Here is a 21851-nt window from a genome sequence, read left to right as displayed (position 1 = left end):
TATATATATATATATATATGATCATTTTAATAATCTGTATTCTTTTTAATCCGTCCCGGTCTGCCCCTGCCTGCGGGTGCTCAGGCTCTGGACCCCGGCCTCGCACGCTCCTGCAGGTTGGCACTCGGAGGATACTCCGTGGTGACCGGCGGAGCTCGGAGCCGGAGAGGTGATGCCCTGCCTGGCCTGAGGGGGCTCCGAGGCTCCGATGGAGAGGACCGGGCAGGCTGGCGTAGCTCCATCTAGCTCGCTCTGAATTTTGTCGTCGGCCACCAAGCACAAAAAAGGCCTATACTTCAGCATTAGACCACGGTGTTGTCATTATTGTTTTTAACATTTTTAAAAAATAGGTCCAGTCGCTCCTCCAAGTTTGAGTTATTGCAAATGGTGGATTGGGTTGTTGTGAAAGTTTCTCAATCAACCAGTGACTTCACCTCCTGACCAATCAGTGACCGACAGTGTCCTGATGTCACGCTTTCAGTCGGCACGGAACGCTTGGAACTGGAGCAAAGTTGGTCCTGAAAAAGGTGCTGGTTCCACGAATACTTGCTAGTGGAAAAGCCTGGGAAACGTGCAGAACCAAGTTGAACCGTGCTGTACAGGTGCTAATGGAAAAGAGGCATTAGTTGGCTCACTTTGACTTTTTAGAAATGCTGAGCCACTTTGTACTGTACATCAGTTTTCAGCCTTTCTTTCATTCTGCATCTGTTTTGTTTGTCAGGAGTTTATCTGTGTAATTGCATGAAACCTGTCTCCTACAGCTTGGGGTAAAACAGGCAGCTCAGCTGGTTTCTGTCATATTTGATCTAAAGTTATGTGATTGATTGAAAGCCATTTCAAGTTGCTTCTGTTTCTTCATCCTTGACGTCATATTATTTCAGCATGTTTTTTTTAAACCACAAGGAATTAATTTGTGGATAAATGACTCAAAACAAGATTCAGTTCCCAGATTGGGCATTGACTAACCTCAATGTTTTACACTGACTAGCCCAAACAGCAGACTTTTTGAAGACTAATCCCAAGATTGCAAAGATATGTTCATCAGTCAGTGTCATTGCATTCTTCTTGATGTTTTCAGATATTTACGAAATTCAACAATATTTTTCTGATTGAGGCTCACACCAAAAATATAAGACTGCAGTTTTGTTCTGGAAACCATTTATCCTCAAAACAGCTGATGGTCTCATGTTCTCTAGCTGCAGAAAATCAATGCTGTGCCTCCAGTCTTTTTTTCTTTTCTTCTGCTTTCCTTTGTCTCTTTCAGTGTGTTGTGTGTGTGTGTGTGTGTGTGTGTTTGAGTTTGTGTGTACAGGTTTTGAACTTTTGTTAAAACACAGCTAAGATTAAAAGGACAGCCATTTTTATAATGCAAAATGTCCAGCAGTGACATCTAATGATTATACATGAGCCTTCAAAGTAAAGTTCCTCACTGCGTCTCCTGAGTTAATGTTCCATGTCTGTTTACGTTTTTGTTTCAAGTCTCGTAGCGTCGACAAGCAGCATGCAGTCATCAACTATGAGTTAGGGAATGATGAACACAAAGTCAAGGACCTGGGAAGCCTGAATGGAGTAAGTATTAATGTGGAAAAGTCCCAGAGAGAGGTAACAAAACAAAACAAAAAAAGGACAGGAAAGAGAAATTGATCAAAGAAGAACATGTTTAACAAACTAAAAACTGAATAAAAAGGACTGAAAAGTAGCCGGGTTGAAATAACGTATTTGTTTTTTGTTTTTTTCTTTACTTAACATCACCAGTAAACACTTATCCATAATTTTTGCCAACTAGCTAGAAGGGGAATTCCTCCAACAAAGAATCACAGCCCAGTTTTTGATCAGCTGACCAATTTTAGCAGACTCGGCCTTTTGAGAGCCTTAAAGAGACAGAAACTAAAACTCCTGGCTGAGGCATTTCAGACTGACGGTTACAAGAGAAATGCACAACATAGACCCCAAGAATAAAAACTGGACTCTTTAAAAAGACTAAAATGTTTTCTTTAAAGGGCATTTATGGGAACACTCTGAATCTGGTGAAACTAGTGAGTTATGACTGATAAAACTAGTAAGTAAAACATACACCACAAACACAAATTTAAACATAGATATGTAATTTTAAAGGTTATTTTGTAACTGTGAGAAACTATAAAACCATTGTTTTCCTACTTTTTACTTCGTAGTTCTTTAAAACTTTGTTCCAATGGCCACATGGCATTAGTCATATGAAGTGATTCGTACTCAGTCACAGCCCACCAGATTAGACACATGTGCACAACGTCCCTCACATCCTCTCCAGCCCTCACACAGGAAGTCAGAGTCAATTTCTACTGTGTCATTAACCGTTCAGCTTCTTTGGCTGGATTTAGAGGAAGTTTTCTCCCGCTGACTCAGTGGGTATGTAGAAGTTTGGACAGTGTTACTAATCACTCCCTAACTGAAATCATTTCACTGCTAAGTCGCTGCTGACATTTGATCTCACTAGAGAGCAGACAGGAATGTTTTATTACAACAACAGCAGTGCAAATGTGTAGAATTGTATTTACAGTAAAGTAGAACTTGATCTGTAGAGAACAAGTGAGTGAGTTTGAAAGAAGAACAGGAACCAAACCTTCAAACAAAAAGAGAAACATGTTTTGTTAATTCTTTCTTTTTGACTAACTTTAGATTCTTTACTCTGGGAACTTGGTGACTCACTATCACCATTTCCTAAAGCTTTGCAGAGTTTATGAGCCAAAATCCAAAATGGCTCTTGTGATCACCAAAATTAATTTACATATAATTTAATTAGCAATTGCTAATTTCTGTGCTTATTTTTTTTATTCTTGCAACAAAAAAACAAACAAAAACAAAAAATCACAAAAATTAAATAAAGTCAAAAACTCAACAGATTAATTGGCAAGGTAATTAGCAAATTTATAAATAGTGCAAGGATTATTTGATTTCACTCCTAAAGTTTGTGTTTAGCTTAAGCAATTGTTACACTGAATATAATTACATTTTTGTTTTCCTCTCCAGACCTTTGTAAATGATGTTCGCATTCAGGAGCAGATGTATATAACTCTGAAGTTGCAAGACAAGCTGAGGTTTGGATATGATATCCTTTCACTTCTTTCATCTCTTCTCTTTGAATTTTACATTTTCAGTGGGTTGACTATATTTATTACTCCCCGAAGAGCTAAATTAATCCCTACCAATATGCCAATATTTTTTGTGTATCTAATAACCACAACACATTTTATAGCCTGAAGTTATCTAATTTATGTTCACATTCAAACACATACTGTATTGTGATATTGTCCCTAGTATTTCCTTAACTTTACTGTCTTACATACCAATCTGTTCACGGTGGTGAGAGGGGAGCTTACAGTGCCTGAAGAGGCTCTCAAGGTGAGAACAAATACCCTGTACCCTTTAATGGATCAAATTAAATATACAGCTTTGACATACACTTTGCATTTCTTCTACTTATTAGTATTTTTTCCTACATCTTTCAGCATGAAAAGTTTACCAGTGGACTCCAGCTTAGCAAGAAGCCATCCAATGGTGAAACCTCTACAGGCAAAACAAGCAAATCTCCCAGTAAGACCCCAACAAAAAGCCCAAAGTCACCCAGCAGCAGCAACGCAAAGTCTGGAGAGAGCAGACTAACGGATGGAGTCACTTCCTCTAAAGAACAGTCGGCTAAACTTACCGAGTCTCACAAAGCAGAGGAAAGGATAGGAGGTGAGACACAGACGATTGGATGGGGGAGAAGGGGATGGGGGGAATTGACTATACACTTCATCTATGTCTTTTTTCAAATTTATTGGGCTTCCATAAAAAGTAGGTTCTTTTTTTGTAAGTCAGAGTATAGAAAAATACCTTCAAGTCAAATTCTGAAATGAAGTTCAACTAAAAAAAAAAAAAAAAGACTGGGGGGGAATGAAATTATGACAGATTTCATTCTAGCACAAAAGCATGACGATTAATGGTTTTTATTTTGGCACATGAGGCATGTTGTATTTATTTTGTTGTACTAACGGTTTTATTTTGAAGGGAACACGTATCTTGGACTGAATATGTTTAAATTAAACAGAGGACTTTTATCTCAGGCCAGAAGGGGGTGGGATGGTCACTAGGCAAGAGCTTCAACCACCACACTAGCATTCATTTATCCATAAAAGCAGTTTAGATCTGAGGGTGCACTTAATAACAAACATCTCTGGCTAGGTAGGAGCAGTAGCAAAAGCCCTTGTTAATCTGCAGTTCTTAAAACAAGACCGCATGGAGCTTTTTTTTTGTAGAGATTAATCAGTAACCGTGTCAAAGTGACTGCATCAAGCAAAGCTGTAAGACATTTTAAATTTTCTAAAATTACAAGATGTCCAGTTACACACTTACATTTTCACAAGTGTTGGAACACCAATGTGCATAGTACTCCCATCTGCCAGGCGTATGTGTAAATCTGCTGTGTAACTGCTGTAATGCCAAGCCACATGTTGATATTACACCTTGTGGTAAGCAGACAGTCTGCACGAGGGTCCAACTTCCTGCCTGTAGTTTGGCCTGATTGTGGATAATTACGTTCAAGACTATGATTTAACTTTCACAGCTCAGTATAGAGGTATTTAAGAGGCAAGTAGGCAAAAAAAGAAATTAGGGCTAGATGTGGCTTTTCTTTACACAGTGCAATAATATACTAAATGCTAACTCAAATCCTTCAAAGGACTTTTCATGCTTGTCATTTTCCTTTCTCAGCTAGGTTTCCTTTCCCTTCATTACTTGGGTTGGAAAATAAGTGGACACACGATGTTTGTCCCATGTCAGCTTCCATGCTTACTGGAACATTGAGGCCAACGTAAAGTTCCTCTTTCATTTACACTGCTTGTGATAATTAGGAACAACTGAAATGATCCTGTAAATACTGGTAGGTTAGTGAAATAGACCAGAGGAAATAATGCATAGATAAATTTATATTGTTATTTAATAAACTGTTCATCTAAAATGCTACCTGGTAAAGTCTATAGTTAACACTTGTTTTAACAAACCACAGCAAAACTGAATTGTGCATCTTCTGCACAGTGTTATAATGCATCTTTGTGTGCATCTTCCCCAGGGGACATTACAGCACTTCCTCGTGGGACCCCTCTGTATGGCCAACCCTCTTGGTGGGGTGATGAAGATGCAGATGATGAAAACTCTTTCAAACAGGAAACCAAGTCATCCTCATCCAAAAAACACGACAGCTGCATTTCAGGTAGGACATGCATGAAATTGTTGATTCCAGACATCTTTTGCACAAACATAATCTTTTTTTCATTACTAAAAAGAAATCTGATTGTACAGATAGTGAAAAACACCGTTTTTAGCAGCTGTTTTAAAGGATGTAGTGATCCATCCAACTGCCCTTCATCCTTTTTTTATGCAATATGTGCTCTCTTTTTAGATTGCTATACCATGCTGTATGTTTAAAACATTATTATGGGTGCAAAATTACTAATAATAACTCTTAAAGCATGACATTATCTTACACGAGTGCCTACAGTACTCAGCTAGCACACACCACAAGGTAAGAATATATTTTTTCTCAAATGCCTTGATAGTTTAGCTGCAGAGAGTTTGTCCCGATTCCTGATTTTGTACAAAATATATTACTAAACCAAGTGTGCAAGTGTGGGATTGGGTTTGGTTATTAAAACACTGCAGTACAAATAAAAGCTGATGTTACTTAAAAATAAGCTGGTTGGAGGCAGACAAGTCAAAATCATGATGTTATCCTTGGCCACGTTATAGGCTCAGTAATCCCTGAACTTTATTAGTTTATTCCTTCGTATTAAGACTATATAGGCTGACATTAAGACCTGCTGTTTATGTGAGCAGGATTTCACTGCTGTTAATGGGGGCTTTTTGTTTTTGTAATGACACGTTTCTGTGTTTAATAATACTTAATGTGGCGACTAATGGGAACTCAGTTTTCAACTTCTGGCTGGGAAAAGAAAACATACAAAAGAAACATCACAAAATCAGTTATTTTACTTAAGAGCCTTTGTAATGTCTGATCAAATGAATCCCTGGATAATGTACTATTTGGGTATTTCTCGTGTATTTGACTTTTAATTTAAGTGAACTACATATATTTTGAAGAGAATCTGCTTGAACTAAAGCAGGCGAGTTTATACTTCTGTGGTGTAAGGAAAACAAAAGTATGAATTCAGGATGTAAGTAAAGATGGTTGGAAGTGGAATACTTCTCTGAACTCCAGCTGGGAAATACATGTGGGCTACATCTCAGAGTTTTTGATTTGTTAATCATTTCAAATTCCCAAATATATGCTCAAGGATAAGTAAGGATTAAGTAGGATTCAGCCTATATGAGGCCAATGCAAATTCCAATCTGATCTTTGTTGGGTTTTGTTTTATTTTATAAAAAGAGCAATAATACACACAACTTAACTCACATGTACATGATAATCATTGTATGCATTGATTTGTAGATCTATACTGCATGTCTTAAAATAAATGTCTAAAGCACAATGTTTTACAGCAGTCACGCGGAGGTTTGTTGTAATCTGCACTCATTTTCTGGGCCAATCTCATGAAATAATCTGTTGAATAAATGACTGATGCAGAATGCATTTCAAAATGACAAATAATCACAGAGATTAATCTGCTTGTTTCTGGACTCAAACATGCTGTAATTCTCTAAACCAACTATATCCCTTTGACTTTGACACTAACAAATACATTAGCATAATTATTTGTAGGTACAACTGTGTTTCTGCCTCTTCATTTAGAAACGTTTTAGGTTTCATTTTTCAGATTACACAATCAGGAACAGATATGTAGGTCAACTGGCTGGTGTGCCTGTTTAGAGTTACAGTATTATGGACATGAAAGGGTTTCTTTCATTTCTGCAACAAAGTTTTAGTTTTTTTTTTTTTTCATGCAAAATTGTCACACATTAGATTTTGATAAAATAGCTTCATTTATTCAACAAATATTTAACTTATCAGTTAATACTTGTAAAACCAATGTTATTTCATTTATGTCAAATATAACAATGGTTATTCACTGTAAAGAGAAATTCCTTGAACATTTTTGAACAGTGATGTCAATAAAATTCACATTTCTCCATAACACTTGGCATTACTTCCTTGAGATTATTCATAACCTCAGATTGTTATTTTTAACCTGTGAACATTGGTTTCTAAAACATTACTCACCATTCAAATAATTAGTACTAAAATGTTATCCAGATCTGCATGGGTGTTTTCAGACAGCACTATCTCAAAAAAGTATAAAAGCCACAGCTTCGTTATTTACACACCATTATTCCTGCCTAGTAAACAAACATTTTGATGTGCATTATATCTCTGTAGCTTGCAAATTACAAATTAAATGAGTGGCAAGAGTTAAAGTACAAAATGAGAAATTAGCAACTGAGTTTCCTGATGCTTGCTCAATAATCCAGGTAGAAAAATCCAAAAAAGTTCAATCTGGTCCTCTGGACATTCAAAAAAACAAAACAAAGCAAAAAAATAATAAAATAAATGTAGAAACGTTTCGTCTCTCATCCAAGAGACTTCTTCAGTCTGAGGTGCTGTATTCAGCTCAGTCTCTTAAATAGCACCTTCTTCAGAGTGGATCAACCAGTTTTGCTGCTGACAACCAAAACCAGCTGATCACATGCTCAAGAAGGACCATCAGCCTAACAATGGATCATTAGCACACTGATGGCTGTTTACTATTCACAGAGGGCTGAGTGATACTAGCAATCACAGCATTGTAAGAGGGGGACAGTTGAACCCGGAGGCCTCCACCCCTGTTTAATGATGGACGGTTTCTTTTCACAAAGATGGCCTCCTTTACTCCTCTCTCAAACCATCGTTCCTCTCTGTCCAGGATGTGGCCTGGAGATGAGTGTAGACCGCAGAGTCCTGGCCTGATGATGTTGATCTTCTGTGCTGGGCCATCCTTTTGGCCAGTGGCTGTTTAGTTTCCCCGATGTAAGACTGATCACAGCCCTCCTGACACTGAACAGCATACACAACATTACTCTGTTTGTGCCGGGGGACTGGATCTTTGGGATGAACCAGTCTTTGCCGTAACATATTTTGGGGTTTAAAAGCCACTGGGACGTTATGTTTAGAAAATAAACGTCTCAGTTTCTCTGATACTCCCTCAACATACGGAATGACCACTTGTCTGGGTCTGGGTTCCTCCTTTTCACCTGATGGCTGACTGGAGTCTTGTTTGGGTTTCTTCTCTGCTTTCAGGAAGGCCCAGTTAGGATATCCACATTGCTCTAGAGCCTGTTTTTTGTAGGATTTCTCCTTCTGCCTGGCTCCTGAGCTAGTGGGGACGCTGTCTGCTCTGTGATACAGAGTCCTGATGACTCCTAACTTGTGCTCCAAAGGGTGATGGGAGTCAAACTGCAAATACTGGTCGGTGTGGGTGGGTTTGCGGTACACCTCGGTTTGCAAATGTCCTCTATCAGAGACTGAGACCTCACAGTCCAAGAAAGCCAACTTGCCATTTTTTACATCTTCTCGTGTGAACTTGATGTATTTATCCACAGAGTTGATGTGGTCAGTAAAATGTTGGACTTGCTGAGATTTAATTTTAACCCAGGTGTCGTCAACATACCTGAACCAATGACTTGGTGGTGTCCCTGAAAAGGACGTCAAGGCTCTCTTTTCTACCTCCTCCATGTACAGGTTGGCAACAATAGGAGAAACTGGAGACCCCATAGCACACCCATGTTTCTGCCTATAATATTGCTCCCCATATGTGAAGTAGGTTGACTGCAGGCACAGTTTCAAGAGTTGACACAGTTGTTCTGTGGAAAGCGTGGTCCTGCTGCTCAGAGTGGTGTCTGATTTTAATCTTAAACTGACCACCTCTACTGCATCATCAACAGGAATGCACGTAAAGAGTGATGTGACATCAAAAGAGACCATTGTTTCATCAGTCTCCATGATGACATCCCTCACCTTATCCACAAAGTCCATGGTGTTCTGTATGTGGTGTTCTGAGCTGCCAACTAAAGGGATGAGTACAGACGCCAGATATTTGGAAACATTGTAAGTGACAGAGTTAATCATGCTAACAATAGGTCTTAAAGGTACACCTTGTTTGTGGATTTTAGGTAAACCATACAGACTAGGTGTGGCCTCCCCTGGGTACAGTCTGTGGTACAGAAAACGGTCAATAGCCTTGTCCTGCTCCAAATTTTTCAGGCAATCTTATTAACTTTTTTTTGTAACCACTTCCTGGATCTCTTTTCAGAGGTTCATAAGTTGTTAAGTCACTAAGGAGTGTCATAACTTTCTCATGATAGTCTTTCTGGTTCAAAATCACTGTGCACCTTCCTTTGTCTGCTGGGAGAATGATGATGTTTTTGTCCTTGCTAAGAGTGGTGAGTGCATCCCTCTCCTCTCTACTGATGTTGGAAGGTGGTGGTTTGGCATTGCTGAGGCAGGCTGAAACTTTGATTCTGAGCTGTTCTGCTTCACCCTCTTTGAACTTCACCCTCTTAGCAACTGAGTTGTTCACATTCACAAACTGACAACTCAAACTAACAGTCAAACCTATTTTCATATGTTATTAACAAATTTATTTATATTAAAATGTAATTGTTAGGGCTGGGTTCTAGAAATTATGTGAAAGGATCGTTGGGACATTTGTTCTTACTCTATGAGATATTTGAGGAGCTGTGCAGCACCAAGTCACTTCAGTTTTTCCACCACAAGTTTTTAGACTGATATTTATGCACAGCAGGGCCACCCAGTGGATATAATGGGTGCTATAGTGTTCAATGAGATAAATAGGATAAACAAGGATAGGTTTTTAAAATGTCAAATGCGATGTGACATTTGGCTGCAAAAAAAATAAACCACGTGGAAACATTACAAAGTAAAAGGATATTGTATTTTATAACTCGTACTGTAGATGAATTTAGTTCAACTAGGGGATTTAAAGTAGTTTACACAGAGAGTAAAATAATATTTTAATTATTTGAAGACCAAACGTTTTTCTTTTTCTGTAAAAATGTAGTGATAACCTACAAGATTTTACATCCAAATGCACGCAAAGGTTTTTTTTTCCCCCAGAGGAGCAGAGTGTGATTGTTTGTGTGTATATTGGGTGACCCAAGACTGGATGGACTGGGGGTAGGGGGGGTCCTTGTTAACAGGATTACAGTCTACACCAATAGAAAAACAGCTCAGTGAAGCAAAATCAGTCTGTGCCAGGCTGGTTTAATGGAGCACTGTGTTCAGTAGGAATGGTGGAAGGAGGGGGGGTTAATCATAAACACAAACATGACAGCAGACTGAAGCCTCCTCAAATCTCTTTCCACATCTGGAGGGGTAGTCCGGCAGCATCTTCACCAGCATGAAAACAGACTTTTTCCAGCTTGTATGGTTCAGTTTAAAATAGCCTGGTTGTACATTGAGTTTCACTTTGTTGATTTTTGCAAAAGTGTTTTTCTTTTGGATTGCTGTTAGAAATTTTGAAGTAAATCTCTGCAAGAATGCAAGGATGATTTGAAACCCTAGAAAGCCTTCTTAAAATTCAGACGAATGGGTTTATCTACTTCAGTCATGGAAGAGGGTAAGTACAGTAAAAGGCATTTTGCTCTTTTGCAGGATTACATTTTAGAAGTCACTGTTGAATTATGTAATGTTAGATTTGTTTTGTGAAGCAGCATGTGCCAGGAGTGGTGCAGTGTAATTGGTGTACTTGGCACAAACTTCAGTATTAAAAAGAGCTCTTATCAGTGTGCGTGTTTTGAAAAACAGTGTGAAAAATTTCTCAATATCTGCAAAGTTCACAGTTGATATAAGTCATGGGGAAGTAGAGAAAATGAAGCAATTCTATTTCTGTGGGGGTTTTCACTCAGACATGAACATTAATCACTTAAGTTTGGTGTGTGTTCCTTTATATTTCTCAATAAAAAGGCTGTGTTTGCACCACCCCCACATGTATTGTCACTAAACTCGATTAAGTTACGCCATTGCACTAGCTCCCCATTTTCTCCCAACACACATACACAAACATCACACACAGCTTCCAAACAGACCACTCTGTACACAGCAGCAACTGTTGGCTAATACTCTGGCAAGTATTACTCTCAAATCCATGTACTTTGTATAATGTAGCTGGTAAAGAGCTTTCAATTTGTGTCGTCTTTGTACAGTATTAGTCTGACATCTGCTTACTTTGCGTGTGCCTTAACTGCTTTTTGCTCTTTTGAGATCTACGGTAATCATTTAACTCTCTTTAGCTCTTAAGGAGGTGAATTGAGTAGCCACTGTTTTAAGTTCATTTGCTTCTGTCACACCTTTACAGCAGGTGCTTTTTGTAAAGTTATAGAACACGTGTATTTTAGCATATCAATAATTTGAAAACGATTCACTTGGTATTATGGTATAGTTTTGTTTTTTTAATAAAGTGGTTGATAAGCCAATAAAAAAGGTCTTCAACATAATCATCTCTAGTTTACGCTGTTTGACCTGTAAAATATTGGCTTTAAACTAATTTTTCAAAATTCGCTAGCATGGTATTTCCCTCACAACTGTAAATGTTCATTAGTGTGAGAGCGTGAGTAGTTGTCTGTCTTTTTTGTCTATGTGGCCATGTAAACATGAGGCCCGTCCTCTATGCACAAAAAAGCCTGCACAAAAAAAGCAGGTAAAGAGGATAGATGGACGGTTGGATGTTTTTTTTCCCATAAGTCTGGTGATTTGTGTTGACGCTGATACGTTGACACTTTTATTACATGTGTGAAAGAGGAAGCTTAATTTAGTTCAGTGTTAAGAGGTGGAGTTAATTGTGATAGTGTGATGGCGATCTTTGTTTAAAAAGTTTCACACAGGAACCTCTGAAGCTTTCTGAGTTTCTAGAGTGAGATAGAAGTACAAGTGTGATAACACAACTAAAGCTGCTTTATGATGTCAGCAATCCTAACAAGTATTATTTTGCTATCGCAAAGATTGTTTACCGGTATATGTTTACCCGTGATTGTGGAAATGTTATATTTAAGCCTAAGGCTTAGGGTGATGGTGATCTTTTGTAAAAGAGAAGGATTTGATAAAACAAGGCAAAACTAGAGCATCATTGCTAAAATGAATGCAGCACAGTTATTTTATTTCTATCACAGTTTGAAGTAAGGACCTTAAAAGCACTGGTCTATAAAAACTGATATCTCCATTTTGTTTTGTTTTTGTTGTATATTGTCTGTAAAATCATAAGAATCATTCATGTACAGTAACTGTTTTTTTTTCCTCTGAGTTTCGTCCATGTTATAATCTTCAAGTTGCTTATTGTGTTTGGCGAGGACAGAGCAGAACCCAAAGTGCAGAACCAAAAACTCTAGATGGACTCAAAGGAAAAGTAAAGAAACTGATTTATTCAATTAAAAATAAAAAGCTGACGAGGCAGCAAAAAGTACAAGTGCAAATGCAGAAAAACCCAAAGTAAAAATTTGAACAACTGATTGGCACAATGCACGAACAAGGGAGTGATAAAAGACACTGTATAAAAAAACACACTAATGACAGACATTGACACTCACCTGAAGAAGACAATGAGGAACAGGTGAGAGTGAGAGGGGTAAGAACTGAACTACATGATGGGGAAAACACCGGGGAAGCTGAAACACTAGAATCACAGAAAAACTAAATAAAAACACAAAAATCACAGATGTTAACATCAACAGCTTTTCCAGCAACTGCTGATTATGTCAGATACTGTAGTTCCTTAAGCTGACTTGAAGGTAGTGAAGTAAGGTCTTTAATTCAAACATTCACTTCTTGCAAAAATCCTACTTTGTTTCTTAAATCCTTAAGAACTGTCAAATTGTAATTATAAAAATTTCACAAGAAATCCACCTTTTTTTAAATGATTACATTCTGCACAGGAGTTTCTGCACAGATTGATTTTATTTGCTGATTGCCATATGTTCCCATATTTTATCCCCAAGATGAAGCAGATGGCACCTTTGTTTTTGTGCAACTATTATTTATCCTGATCAGATCCCTCAGGATCTGGTTGTTTATAAATAAATGGGGGAAAAATATTCCAAATGGTCAGGACAAAAAAGAACATTTTAAAGATTTTTGTTTAAGTGACAAGTGAAAATATGCAAAACTGAAAAATATATTGGTTTTACCGTTTTCCTTTATTATTCAATAAAAAGGTTAAATCATGTCATCTGGACCAGTTTCTTTAAGTGATAAACGTTCCGTCCCCCATCCAGAGGACTTCCTCAATCTACATCCTGCCAACCAGATCTGTCCCATAGATAGCCTTCACTGCTGTGTTTCAAGCCAACCTCCTGTTGGAATCTCAAAAGTAGGTTTTCAACACGTGCGATACACACCTACCCAAAACAATCAATCATCTTGTACGACGATTAAATGTTTTAGGCCGGGTGGCCACCTTGCTACTCACAGAAACAGCCCGAGGACACCCAAGGCCAAAGTGGTTGTTTGGCAGGCCATAGACTGAAGATGTCCTCTGAATGGTGGACGAAACGTTTCTCACTTTTAGAAATTGGTCCAGATGACACAATTTAACCTTTTTTATTGTTATCTACTTGGATTATTGAGCTTACAACCTTTTTTTCTTACTCAATGTTTGATAAGACGTTTGACATTGCAGCTATTAGATGTAAAACAGATTAGCTGTTAAACTACCACCGATTAAGCCGACAAAGCAGCTTTGACCAGTCAGGGCTTAAACAAAGAACATCACAGGATTCTTGAGGGGTCAACACAAATATTTTCATGACTTGTTAACAGTACTGTCATTTTCTGAAGGAAATTGTTTTGCATTATGTCATAATACATACTGTATTTGCAATGTGTTTCTTATTTAATGTTCTGAAGCCTAAATTAGCCTTTGACCAACCAAAAATTTTAATATATATTCCTTTATTGAGTTTTTGCTGTTGTTTCCCAAACTCAGAGAGCAAAGAAGCCCGTCGAGGAGAGAAAGCTAAAGAAGGTGGCCTTCATGCATCAACTGCTCATGATTCCAGTTATTATGATGTTCCTACCAAGGAAGGTCACATGGCAAGTAATGGCATCCATGAAATTCCCACCAAGGACACCGAAGATGGACCTTCTCACAGCCACATTGCTGCATGTAATATAACATTTATTTATTTATTTTTGTCTGATTTTTGTATTTAATCGGTGACTGTTTAATTATGTGTGTAGTGTTTCTTTAAATGAACTGAAGACAAAGGGACTGTTATTTAGGACTTTTTATAGTAGTAATATTAGAACCATGTTACGAGTCCTGTTAATGTGACACAATACTCATTTTTCACACAGCTCAAGGTCACGCCTCATTCACCATAGAGTTTGACAACACCTCTCCAGGGAAAGTCACCATCAAAGACCACGTGTCAAAGTTCACAGCAGATCACCACAGGTCTCGCTCCAAGAAGAGCGGAGCAGGAAGTGGAAGTGCAGGAAGTAAGGACCTGAGCACGCTACAAGCTGCTATGATGGCGTCTGAGAGCAAGGTGGCTGATTGGCTGGCTCATAATGACCCCACGTTGATGCGCAGCGAGTCAACAGAAGACGACAGCAAGAGCATCAAGAGTGACGTGCCGGTCCATCTCAAAAGACTCAAAGGTGAAGTTTGGTCTTTTTGTTAACTTATGAATGTACAATATGTGGATTTTTTTTGTTAGTGTTGTCTGGTTCACTCACAACAAACTTAATTTTCTCTCTTTTAAAATGTTGCCAACTGTTATCAGGTCTTTAACCATAATAGTCGCTAGTTTCTGAGTTGACTTTTGGGCTGATTTGCTTTTGTTTATCATGGGTATCCCTGGGAATTTTATTGCTGTTGGTACTTCAGTTAGATTTGATAAATATGGAAATGTCCATACTCTGTACATTTGTTTTGCCTTTTTACCTACGAGCACTTAACTGTAGTTTTCTGCTGGTAGCGTTTTTTTGTGAGTTTGGGTCAAACTGTTCTTGTATGTTCTGCTCAAATAAGTTCAAGTTTGATGCTATTCAAGGGTTTTGCAAGCTGCAGGCAGAGCAGAGTCAAAAGCTTTTATTGGGCCAGTGCAAGCAGGAGCTATGCTAGAGCCAGCATGTGTTTATAGCCTGGGATTTGAACTCAGGCTAAAATTCTTGTCTTTGACGTTCAGTGTAAGTGTTTAAGATGTTAGATTTTACTATTTTTACATTACTATTGACAATTTGTCTCTTTTGTTTTTAACAGTTTACCGAGCTCAATCACTGTGTTCAGTAACTAGCTTCATTTTGCTTCCATGTCTCTTTATTAAATCAGTGTTAATCAGTGTTTGTACATAATCTTCTGCCCAGATTCAGAGCAAAACCATGTCTCTTTTTAAATGTTTTTTTAAAGTGTTATTATCAGAAGTAATAATGAGTTGTTGAGCTGCTAATGTTCTTAAGCATCCATCCTCCCAGTCTCTAACTGTAAACCTGACCTATGAACTTCGCAACACCCCTTACAAGGGCTAGTCTTGTCTGGCCCTGCTCCCTGGTCCAGACCGAACCACAGTTGGGTCCTGCTTAAGCCTTAGAAGTGACACTAAAGACAGTGCCATTTCTGGCCTGCTTTTGTCTAATAGCCCTGAGGAGGGAGACAAAAGTGAGTTGTGTGTTGATGAAAATGAAATCCTGTGAAGAGGAATGGAAAAAAAAACAGAAAACCTAATTTATTAAATGGAGTTAGTAACACTAATATGTCATCTGGCTGACAGGCGACCTACTGGGTGACTGTGCTCTTAACTGATTTACTGACTGGATTTTTACAGCTGGGTAACCAAGGGAAAACCAAGAATAAGATGAAGGGAGAGAGAAAAGGTAGATCACTGAAATGAAGATGGAGACAGGGAGCACAGAGAGATAGGTGGATAAAAGGCAAGTTGACAGCTGGATGGCCAGCTACTGACACTGGCTTTGGACATGTGAGGTGTGAAAAAAACAGGTGAGTTGAAATGGGTGAGAGGGAGAAGCTGGAAAAAGCACTGACAGCAGTATTATCAGCAAAATCAGCAAAGGTGAGTGAAAAAAGCAAGTAAAAGAGAGAAAGGGAAGGTTTGGGCTGCAGTGAAAGCAGAAAGGGAGGCGGTGAAGCTGAGGGAGAGCAGGCTTTGGTGGAAAGTTGTTATAGAAACGGCGATGCAGACTTTCATTTACACAGAGGAGATCTGAGCTGCAAACATCTGTCTGTGTGTTGAAGTGGCTGCAGCACATTCTGATGGTGTGTTTGTGTGGCTGAAAGCTGCAGTTTTTGCCTGCTTTGTTTGAAACATGCTCAGCGCTGACAGACTGCAGACAAGCAGTGCAGCATGTGTGAATGGAAATGTGCTTTGGGCGTGTCGTAGAGGTGCTGGCAAGAAGAGTCACAGAGATTTATAGAGGCATCTGAGCTGAAGCTTTTGATTGGTAAATATGAAGGTAAGTCTTTTTTGTATTAGATGGTGTACAGGTTACATCTTTATGTGATTTTCTTTGAAGTAGAAACTGCAGTGTGAGCATTAATGTAACATTTTAACATTTTTGGTGCATTTTCTGATAAATGTGACCAGTAATGATATCAGACGAAATGTTTGGAGTAAAATTAAAGTTGCAATTTTATTTTGCCAATGCGATTAGTTGCTGGTTTTGATGTTTTTGCGATTGATTAATGTGTTGGCTTTGCAGTCATAGAAAACTCTTAGTAGACGCACAATGGTCAACGTTCAACTGTATGTCTGTGTTGCTCTGCATTAATTGCTTAAATACACTACTGTTCTGTGTGTCTTAGAGACTACATGTTTGCTTGTGTGTGTTTGTGCAAAGGACGTGCATGCTTGTTTCATTTGTTCAGTTGTGTGTGTGTGTGTGCAGACTGCTCCACTGTGAGTCATGTTGGAGCGACCGGTACAGTGCACTGGTCTCACAGAAACCTCTGTTGTCCTCTGGCCCTGCTAAGAGCTAGTTCTTTGTCGTGGACACACAGAATGAAAGACCTGCTTCTCTGCTTATCTGCTGATCTGATCTACCTTCGTTAACACAATGCTGCTTTGTGTGGTCATTTCTTTAGCTCCCTCTTCTGTTTGAAGTGTATCCTTTCTTACATGCCAAGCTATGATTAAAGACAGAAAAGTTGGATAAAGGAATATAACAAATGAGCCACAGAGTTTATATAACCTTTGTTATGCTCATGTAGGTTACTGTTGCAAGAGTGAATTAAAAAAGTAGTAAAATAACTCATGCTGCCAAATGCCAACATTTTTCTCAAGTAAGGGAATACCCTATTCTTTAACATGATTTTTATTAGATATTGTGCTGAAATGTGACACTAGATTTATTATTGTAGACTTATCAATGCACCCAAAGATATAAAAATGGCAACAGGAACATGTTTCACATTAACTTATTCAAAGCAAGCTGTGGTGTGCATTCACTTATGTTTCATAACTTTTTTCTTCCATAGAATTTCTTATTGTAAGCTAAATTATCTAAACTTTTATAGGAATTTCCCTAATCTTCATTATGACAAACATCAGATAAATCAGATAAAATGCTCCAGTTTACAATACAGAGCTTCGTTTCAGAAGTAAAAAGTTAAAATATCTGTCCAGTTTGAAAGATCTTGTGTTTTCAAGAAAAATAAATGATCACTTTTTGTTTGGTTTATTTTAGTAAAGATTTCAAACATGTTTTAGCTCTGTGTTTTTATTGCTGATCTGACTTGTGAATGGAGCAGGTTCAGTGCTTCCTGCTTAGAGGGGAAGGACTGGGAAGTGAAAGCTGGTTCCACCTTTTTATATAAACAATACAACGTCTGTTAAATATTCACTTGCCAAGTTGGACTTGATTGGTTGTTTGAGACTTATGTCAACTTATGTAGCAATATATTCAATTTTGAGATTTCATTATTATCTGTTTTTTTTCCACTTAATCTAGTCGTTCTCTCCCATCCAATCTTATTCTTATCACATCCCCCAACCTCCTTCCCTTTTCAGGCACCCCTATTTTTTCTATTCCTTTATTTTCCTCTCGCCTCCCCTCCTCTCCTCCCCCATTCCTAACCCCTCCACCCACCACACACACATCCAGCACTGAATCCCCTTCCATGTCTTCCTCGTCCCCTCCCCCTCTCTTAATTCACAACCAGTGTAGTCGACTGGGCCAGCAGTTGTGTCGGTGGCATGGTTGGTTTAGTGTGGCGGCACACTGTTTTTAGTTACAGACTTGCTGAATCAACCCAGACAAATGAAAATGTGAGACCACAATAAATGTGGTAGGTAAATCAAATGTTGTGAGGTTAGAGTTCAACGTTGAAAGTTGGTTATTGATTTAGCAGTGAGGGTTTGCAGACAAGCAGCACGGTGGCACAACTGGTAGATCTGCTGCCTCTCAGCGAGAAGGTCCCTGGTTCAAATCCTGGTCCGGGGGCCTTTCTGGGTGGAGTTTGCATGTTCTCTCTGTGCATGCGTGGGTTATCTCCGCGTACTCCGGTTTTCTCCCACAGACCAAAAACATGCATGTTAGGCTGATTGGTGACTCTAAATTGTCCCTATAGGTGTGAGTGAGAGTGAATGTTTGTTTGTCTTGTTTGTCTCTGTGTGTCCCTGTGATGGACTTGCGACCTGTCCAGGGTGTACCCCACCCCTCGCACAGTGATTGCCGGACCTGGGCACCAGAGACTCCCGTGACTCAAAAATGGAAGAAGCGGGTTAAAGATCATGGATGGATGGGTTTGCAGACATGTATTTCTTTTTGTAGTATTCACAAAAGATGTCTGTCCATGTAAATGAGGGCCACTGTTTGATGCAAAGCTTTCGTTTTCTTATTTTTTACTAATAGCTTAAATACAATATACATCTAAACAGCCGTCCTTTTAATGTAGTGCTGTATGGAATCAGTACAGAGTATACATTTCTGTTGCTATGGAGTTGTGTATGTATGAATTTAAGGATCTTAGCTAACTTAATTTTCTACAGGTTGTAGGTAGATTATAAACAGGCTCCAGTTGATGGCAAACAGATTGATTTGATAGTGAACTGCACAATGTCATGTCAGGATTACAGTCATTAATCTCAAATCTATCAATCTATCTTATCTGTCTGTCTGTCTGTCTGTCTGTATCTATCTATCTATCTATCTATCTATCTATGTATCTATCTATCTATCTATCTATCTATCTATCTATCTATCTATCTATCTATCTATCTATCTATCTATCTATCTATCTATCTATCTATCTATCTATCTATCTATCTATCTATCTATCTATCTATCTATCTATCTATCTATCAGGATTACAGTCATTAATCTCAAATCTATCTATCTATCTATCTATCTATCTATCTATCTATCTATCTATCTATCTATCTATCTATCTATCTATCTATCTATCTATCTATCTATCTATCTATCTATCTATCTATCTATCTATCCATCTATCCATCTATCCATCTATCCATCTATCCATCTATCCATCTATCTATCTATCTATCTATCTATCCATCTATCCATCCATCCATCCATCCATCTATATATATACTTTTGTTTATTTTAATGAAATTTAACTAAGTTGTCTTTATTTTTCAGTAGGCAGCAAACATGAGGATGGCACCCAGAGTGATTCTGAGAACGGGCTGGGTCTGCGTTTTGCCACTCGCCGACAAGCCCTTGAGGAACGCCTAAAGACAGCACACAACCACGTGGGTGGAGGAGTTGGAGGGCCGAACACATCTGCGAGCGGGTCTAGAACTACTGGCACCCGTACGGCTTTCATGATCGAGTTCTACGACGAGGAAAACCCTCGCAAGCGTCGGTCATATTCGTTTTCCCAGACTGCCCCACTGCTTGGTGGAGTAGCCGGTGGGGAGGGACTATGTCCTCAGCCTCCCTCTCACCCTAAGGTGTTTAGTATTTCTACCTCTGCAGCTCTGGCCTCAGACTCAGGTAAATATAAACTATTGTGTCCATAGAAACTTCACACACTTTCCAGTTGTGAATTTTTTTTTTTTTTATCATAACAAATTACAGTCAAAGCAAAGTCACTTTAATGACAGAATCCCTTATGGTTTTAACATAAACACTCAAAATGCAGTTATAACAAGAATTTGTCTCTTTAACTTAATACTTAAATAAAATGTGTTTGCATTTTTTATAGCCTAATTTCTTCATTGTGTGTTTATTTTCTAGGTAAGGTTCCAGCTCCTATATCAGCTACAGTGGCTGCAGGTGCCCCAACAGCTGCCCGCGTGCTCCTCAAGCAGCGATCAGAGGACCAAAGTATCGGTCGGAGCTCCGGCAGCACCAGGATGGCGACTGGAAGCCCCACAACTCCCAGTGAGGATGCTTCAGTCGTTGATAGAACTGCAGGAACCACTGGGGAGGAGGCAGAGGACAACCACAGTGATAAGGGAACTTACACCATTGAACTGGAGAACAAAAATCCAGAAGAAGAGGAAGCCAGGCGCATGATTGACAAGGTAGATACGATCGATGTTTGCCAAAAAATGTGATGGAAAAAAAGCATTTTGAATTCCCTGATTTCTCTTGTAAAAATTTAGTAGGAATCCTAATAAAATGTTATTTTGCACCAGCATCATCAAATTCAGAGAGATATTTTCTCTTTATGTTCAGCTACAAAGACAACAGTTAATTTTGAATTTATTAATAAAAAACAGCAATAGTTTGTTGAAAGGGCAGTTTTCTTTTTTGCTTTGTTTTGCTAAATGTGTTTGTTCTCTGATAATCTTCTTAATTACCATTATTTGTTATTGGATGAAAAAATAACATATTATGTTTCTCTCATGGTGGACCTTACCACTGCAAATGCATTTTCTTATGGAGCTGTAGTAGCTCAGTGGTCATTGCCTCGGATGTCACAGCATCATCACTGGCATGTTCAGTACTCATTGTAGCACCAAGTGCACACGAGAATTGAAAAATCAATGCTCTGAACAGCTGGAACATAACGTGAAATCGGCTGAGCTATACGGGAGTCAGTATATTTTCGTTCCCGTGGGGGAAGGCAGTAGGACCTGATGACATACCAGTGGAGGTTTGGAAATGTCTTGGAGAGATGGCAGTGAGGTTTTTGACTCAAATATTCAATAGTATGTATGAGGGTGAGAAAATGCTTCAGAAATGGAGAAGAAGTGTGCTGGTGCCCATTTTTAAGAACAAGGGTAATGTACAGAGTTGTAGCAACTACAGGGGAATTAAGTTGATGAGCCACACGATGAAGATCTGGGAGAGAGTTGTGGAAGCAAGGCTTCAACAAGAGGTGACTATCTGTGAGCAGCAGTATGGTTTCATGCCAAGAAAGAGCACCACAGATGCCATCTTTGCTTTGAGAATGCTGATGGAGAAGTACAGAGAGTGTCAGAAAGAACTCCATTGTGTATTTGTGGATTTAGAAAAAGCATATGACAGAGTGCCAAGAGAGAATGTGTGGTATTGCATGAGGAAATCTGGAGTGGCAGAAAAGTATGTTAGACTGGTACAGGACATGTATGAGGACAGCAGGACAGTGGTGAGATGTGCTGTAGGGGTGACAGATAGCTTCAAGGTGGAGGTGGGATTGCATCAAGGATCGGCTCTGAGCCCCTTCTTGTGTGCTCTGGTATGGACTGACTAACATATGAGGTCAGGCAATAATCCCCATGGACTATGATGTTTGCAGATGACATTGTGATCTGTTGTGAGAACAGGGAACAGCTGGAAAAGAAATTGGAGAGGTGAAGGTTTGCACTTGAAAGAAGAGGAATGAAAGTCCACCATATTAAGACAGAGTACGTGTGTGTAAATGAGAAGGAGGCTGGTGGAACAGTGAGGCTACAAGGAGCAGAGGTCACAAAGGTGCAGGACT

General features: G+C 38.9%; 1 protein-coding gene across 4 annotated transcripts in view; it reads left to right on the top strand.

Moving 5' to 3' along the window:
• Positions 1–21851, top strand: part of cep170aa (centrosomal protein 170Aa) — a 43418-nt gene that overhangs the window by 11391 nt on the left and 10176 nt on the right. For 2 of the 4 annotated variants that reach the window (XM_037679533.1, XM_037679525.1), the window contains exons 4-12: positions 1480–1569; positions 3010–3088; positions 3323–3381; positions 3489–3717; positions 5090–5230; positions 13944–14123; positions 14315–14620; positions 19580–19933; positions 20177–20466. In XM_037679533.1, the coding sequence (XP_037535461.1) occupies positions 1480–1569; positions 3010–3088; positions 3323–3381; positions 3489–3717; positions 5090–5230; positions 13944–14123; positions 14315–14620; positions 19580–19933; positions 20177–20466 (1728 nt within the window). Of the gene's footprint in view, positions 1–1479; positions 1570–3009; positions 3089–3322; positions 3382–3488; positions 3718–5089; positions 5231–13943; positions 14124–14314; positions 14621–19576; positions 19934–20176; positions 20467–21851 lie in introns of all 4 variants that reach the window. The other 2 variants (XM_037679517.1, XM_037679510.1) reach the window with 1 other exon arrangement.

Source organism: Nematolebias whitei, chromosome 1, assembly GCF_014905685.2.
Source record: "Nematolebias whitei isolate Nwh7 chromosome 1, NemWhi1, whole genome shotgun sequence".
NCBI lineage: Eukaryota > Metazoa > Chordata > Actinopteri > Cyprinodontiformes > Rivulidae > Nematolebias > Nematolebias whitei.
This window is presented reverse-complemented; position numbering and strand designations above follow the sequence as displayed.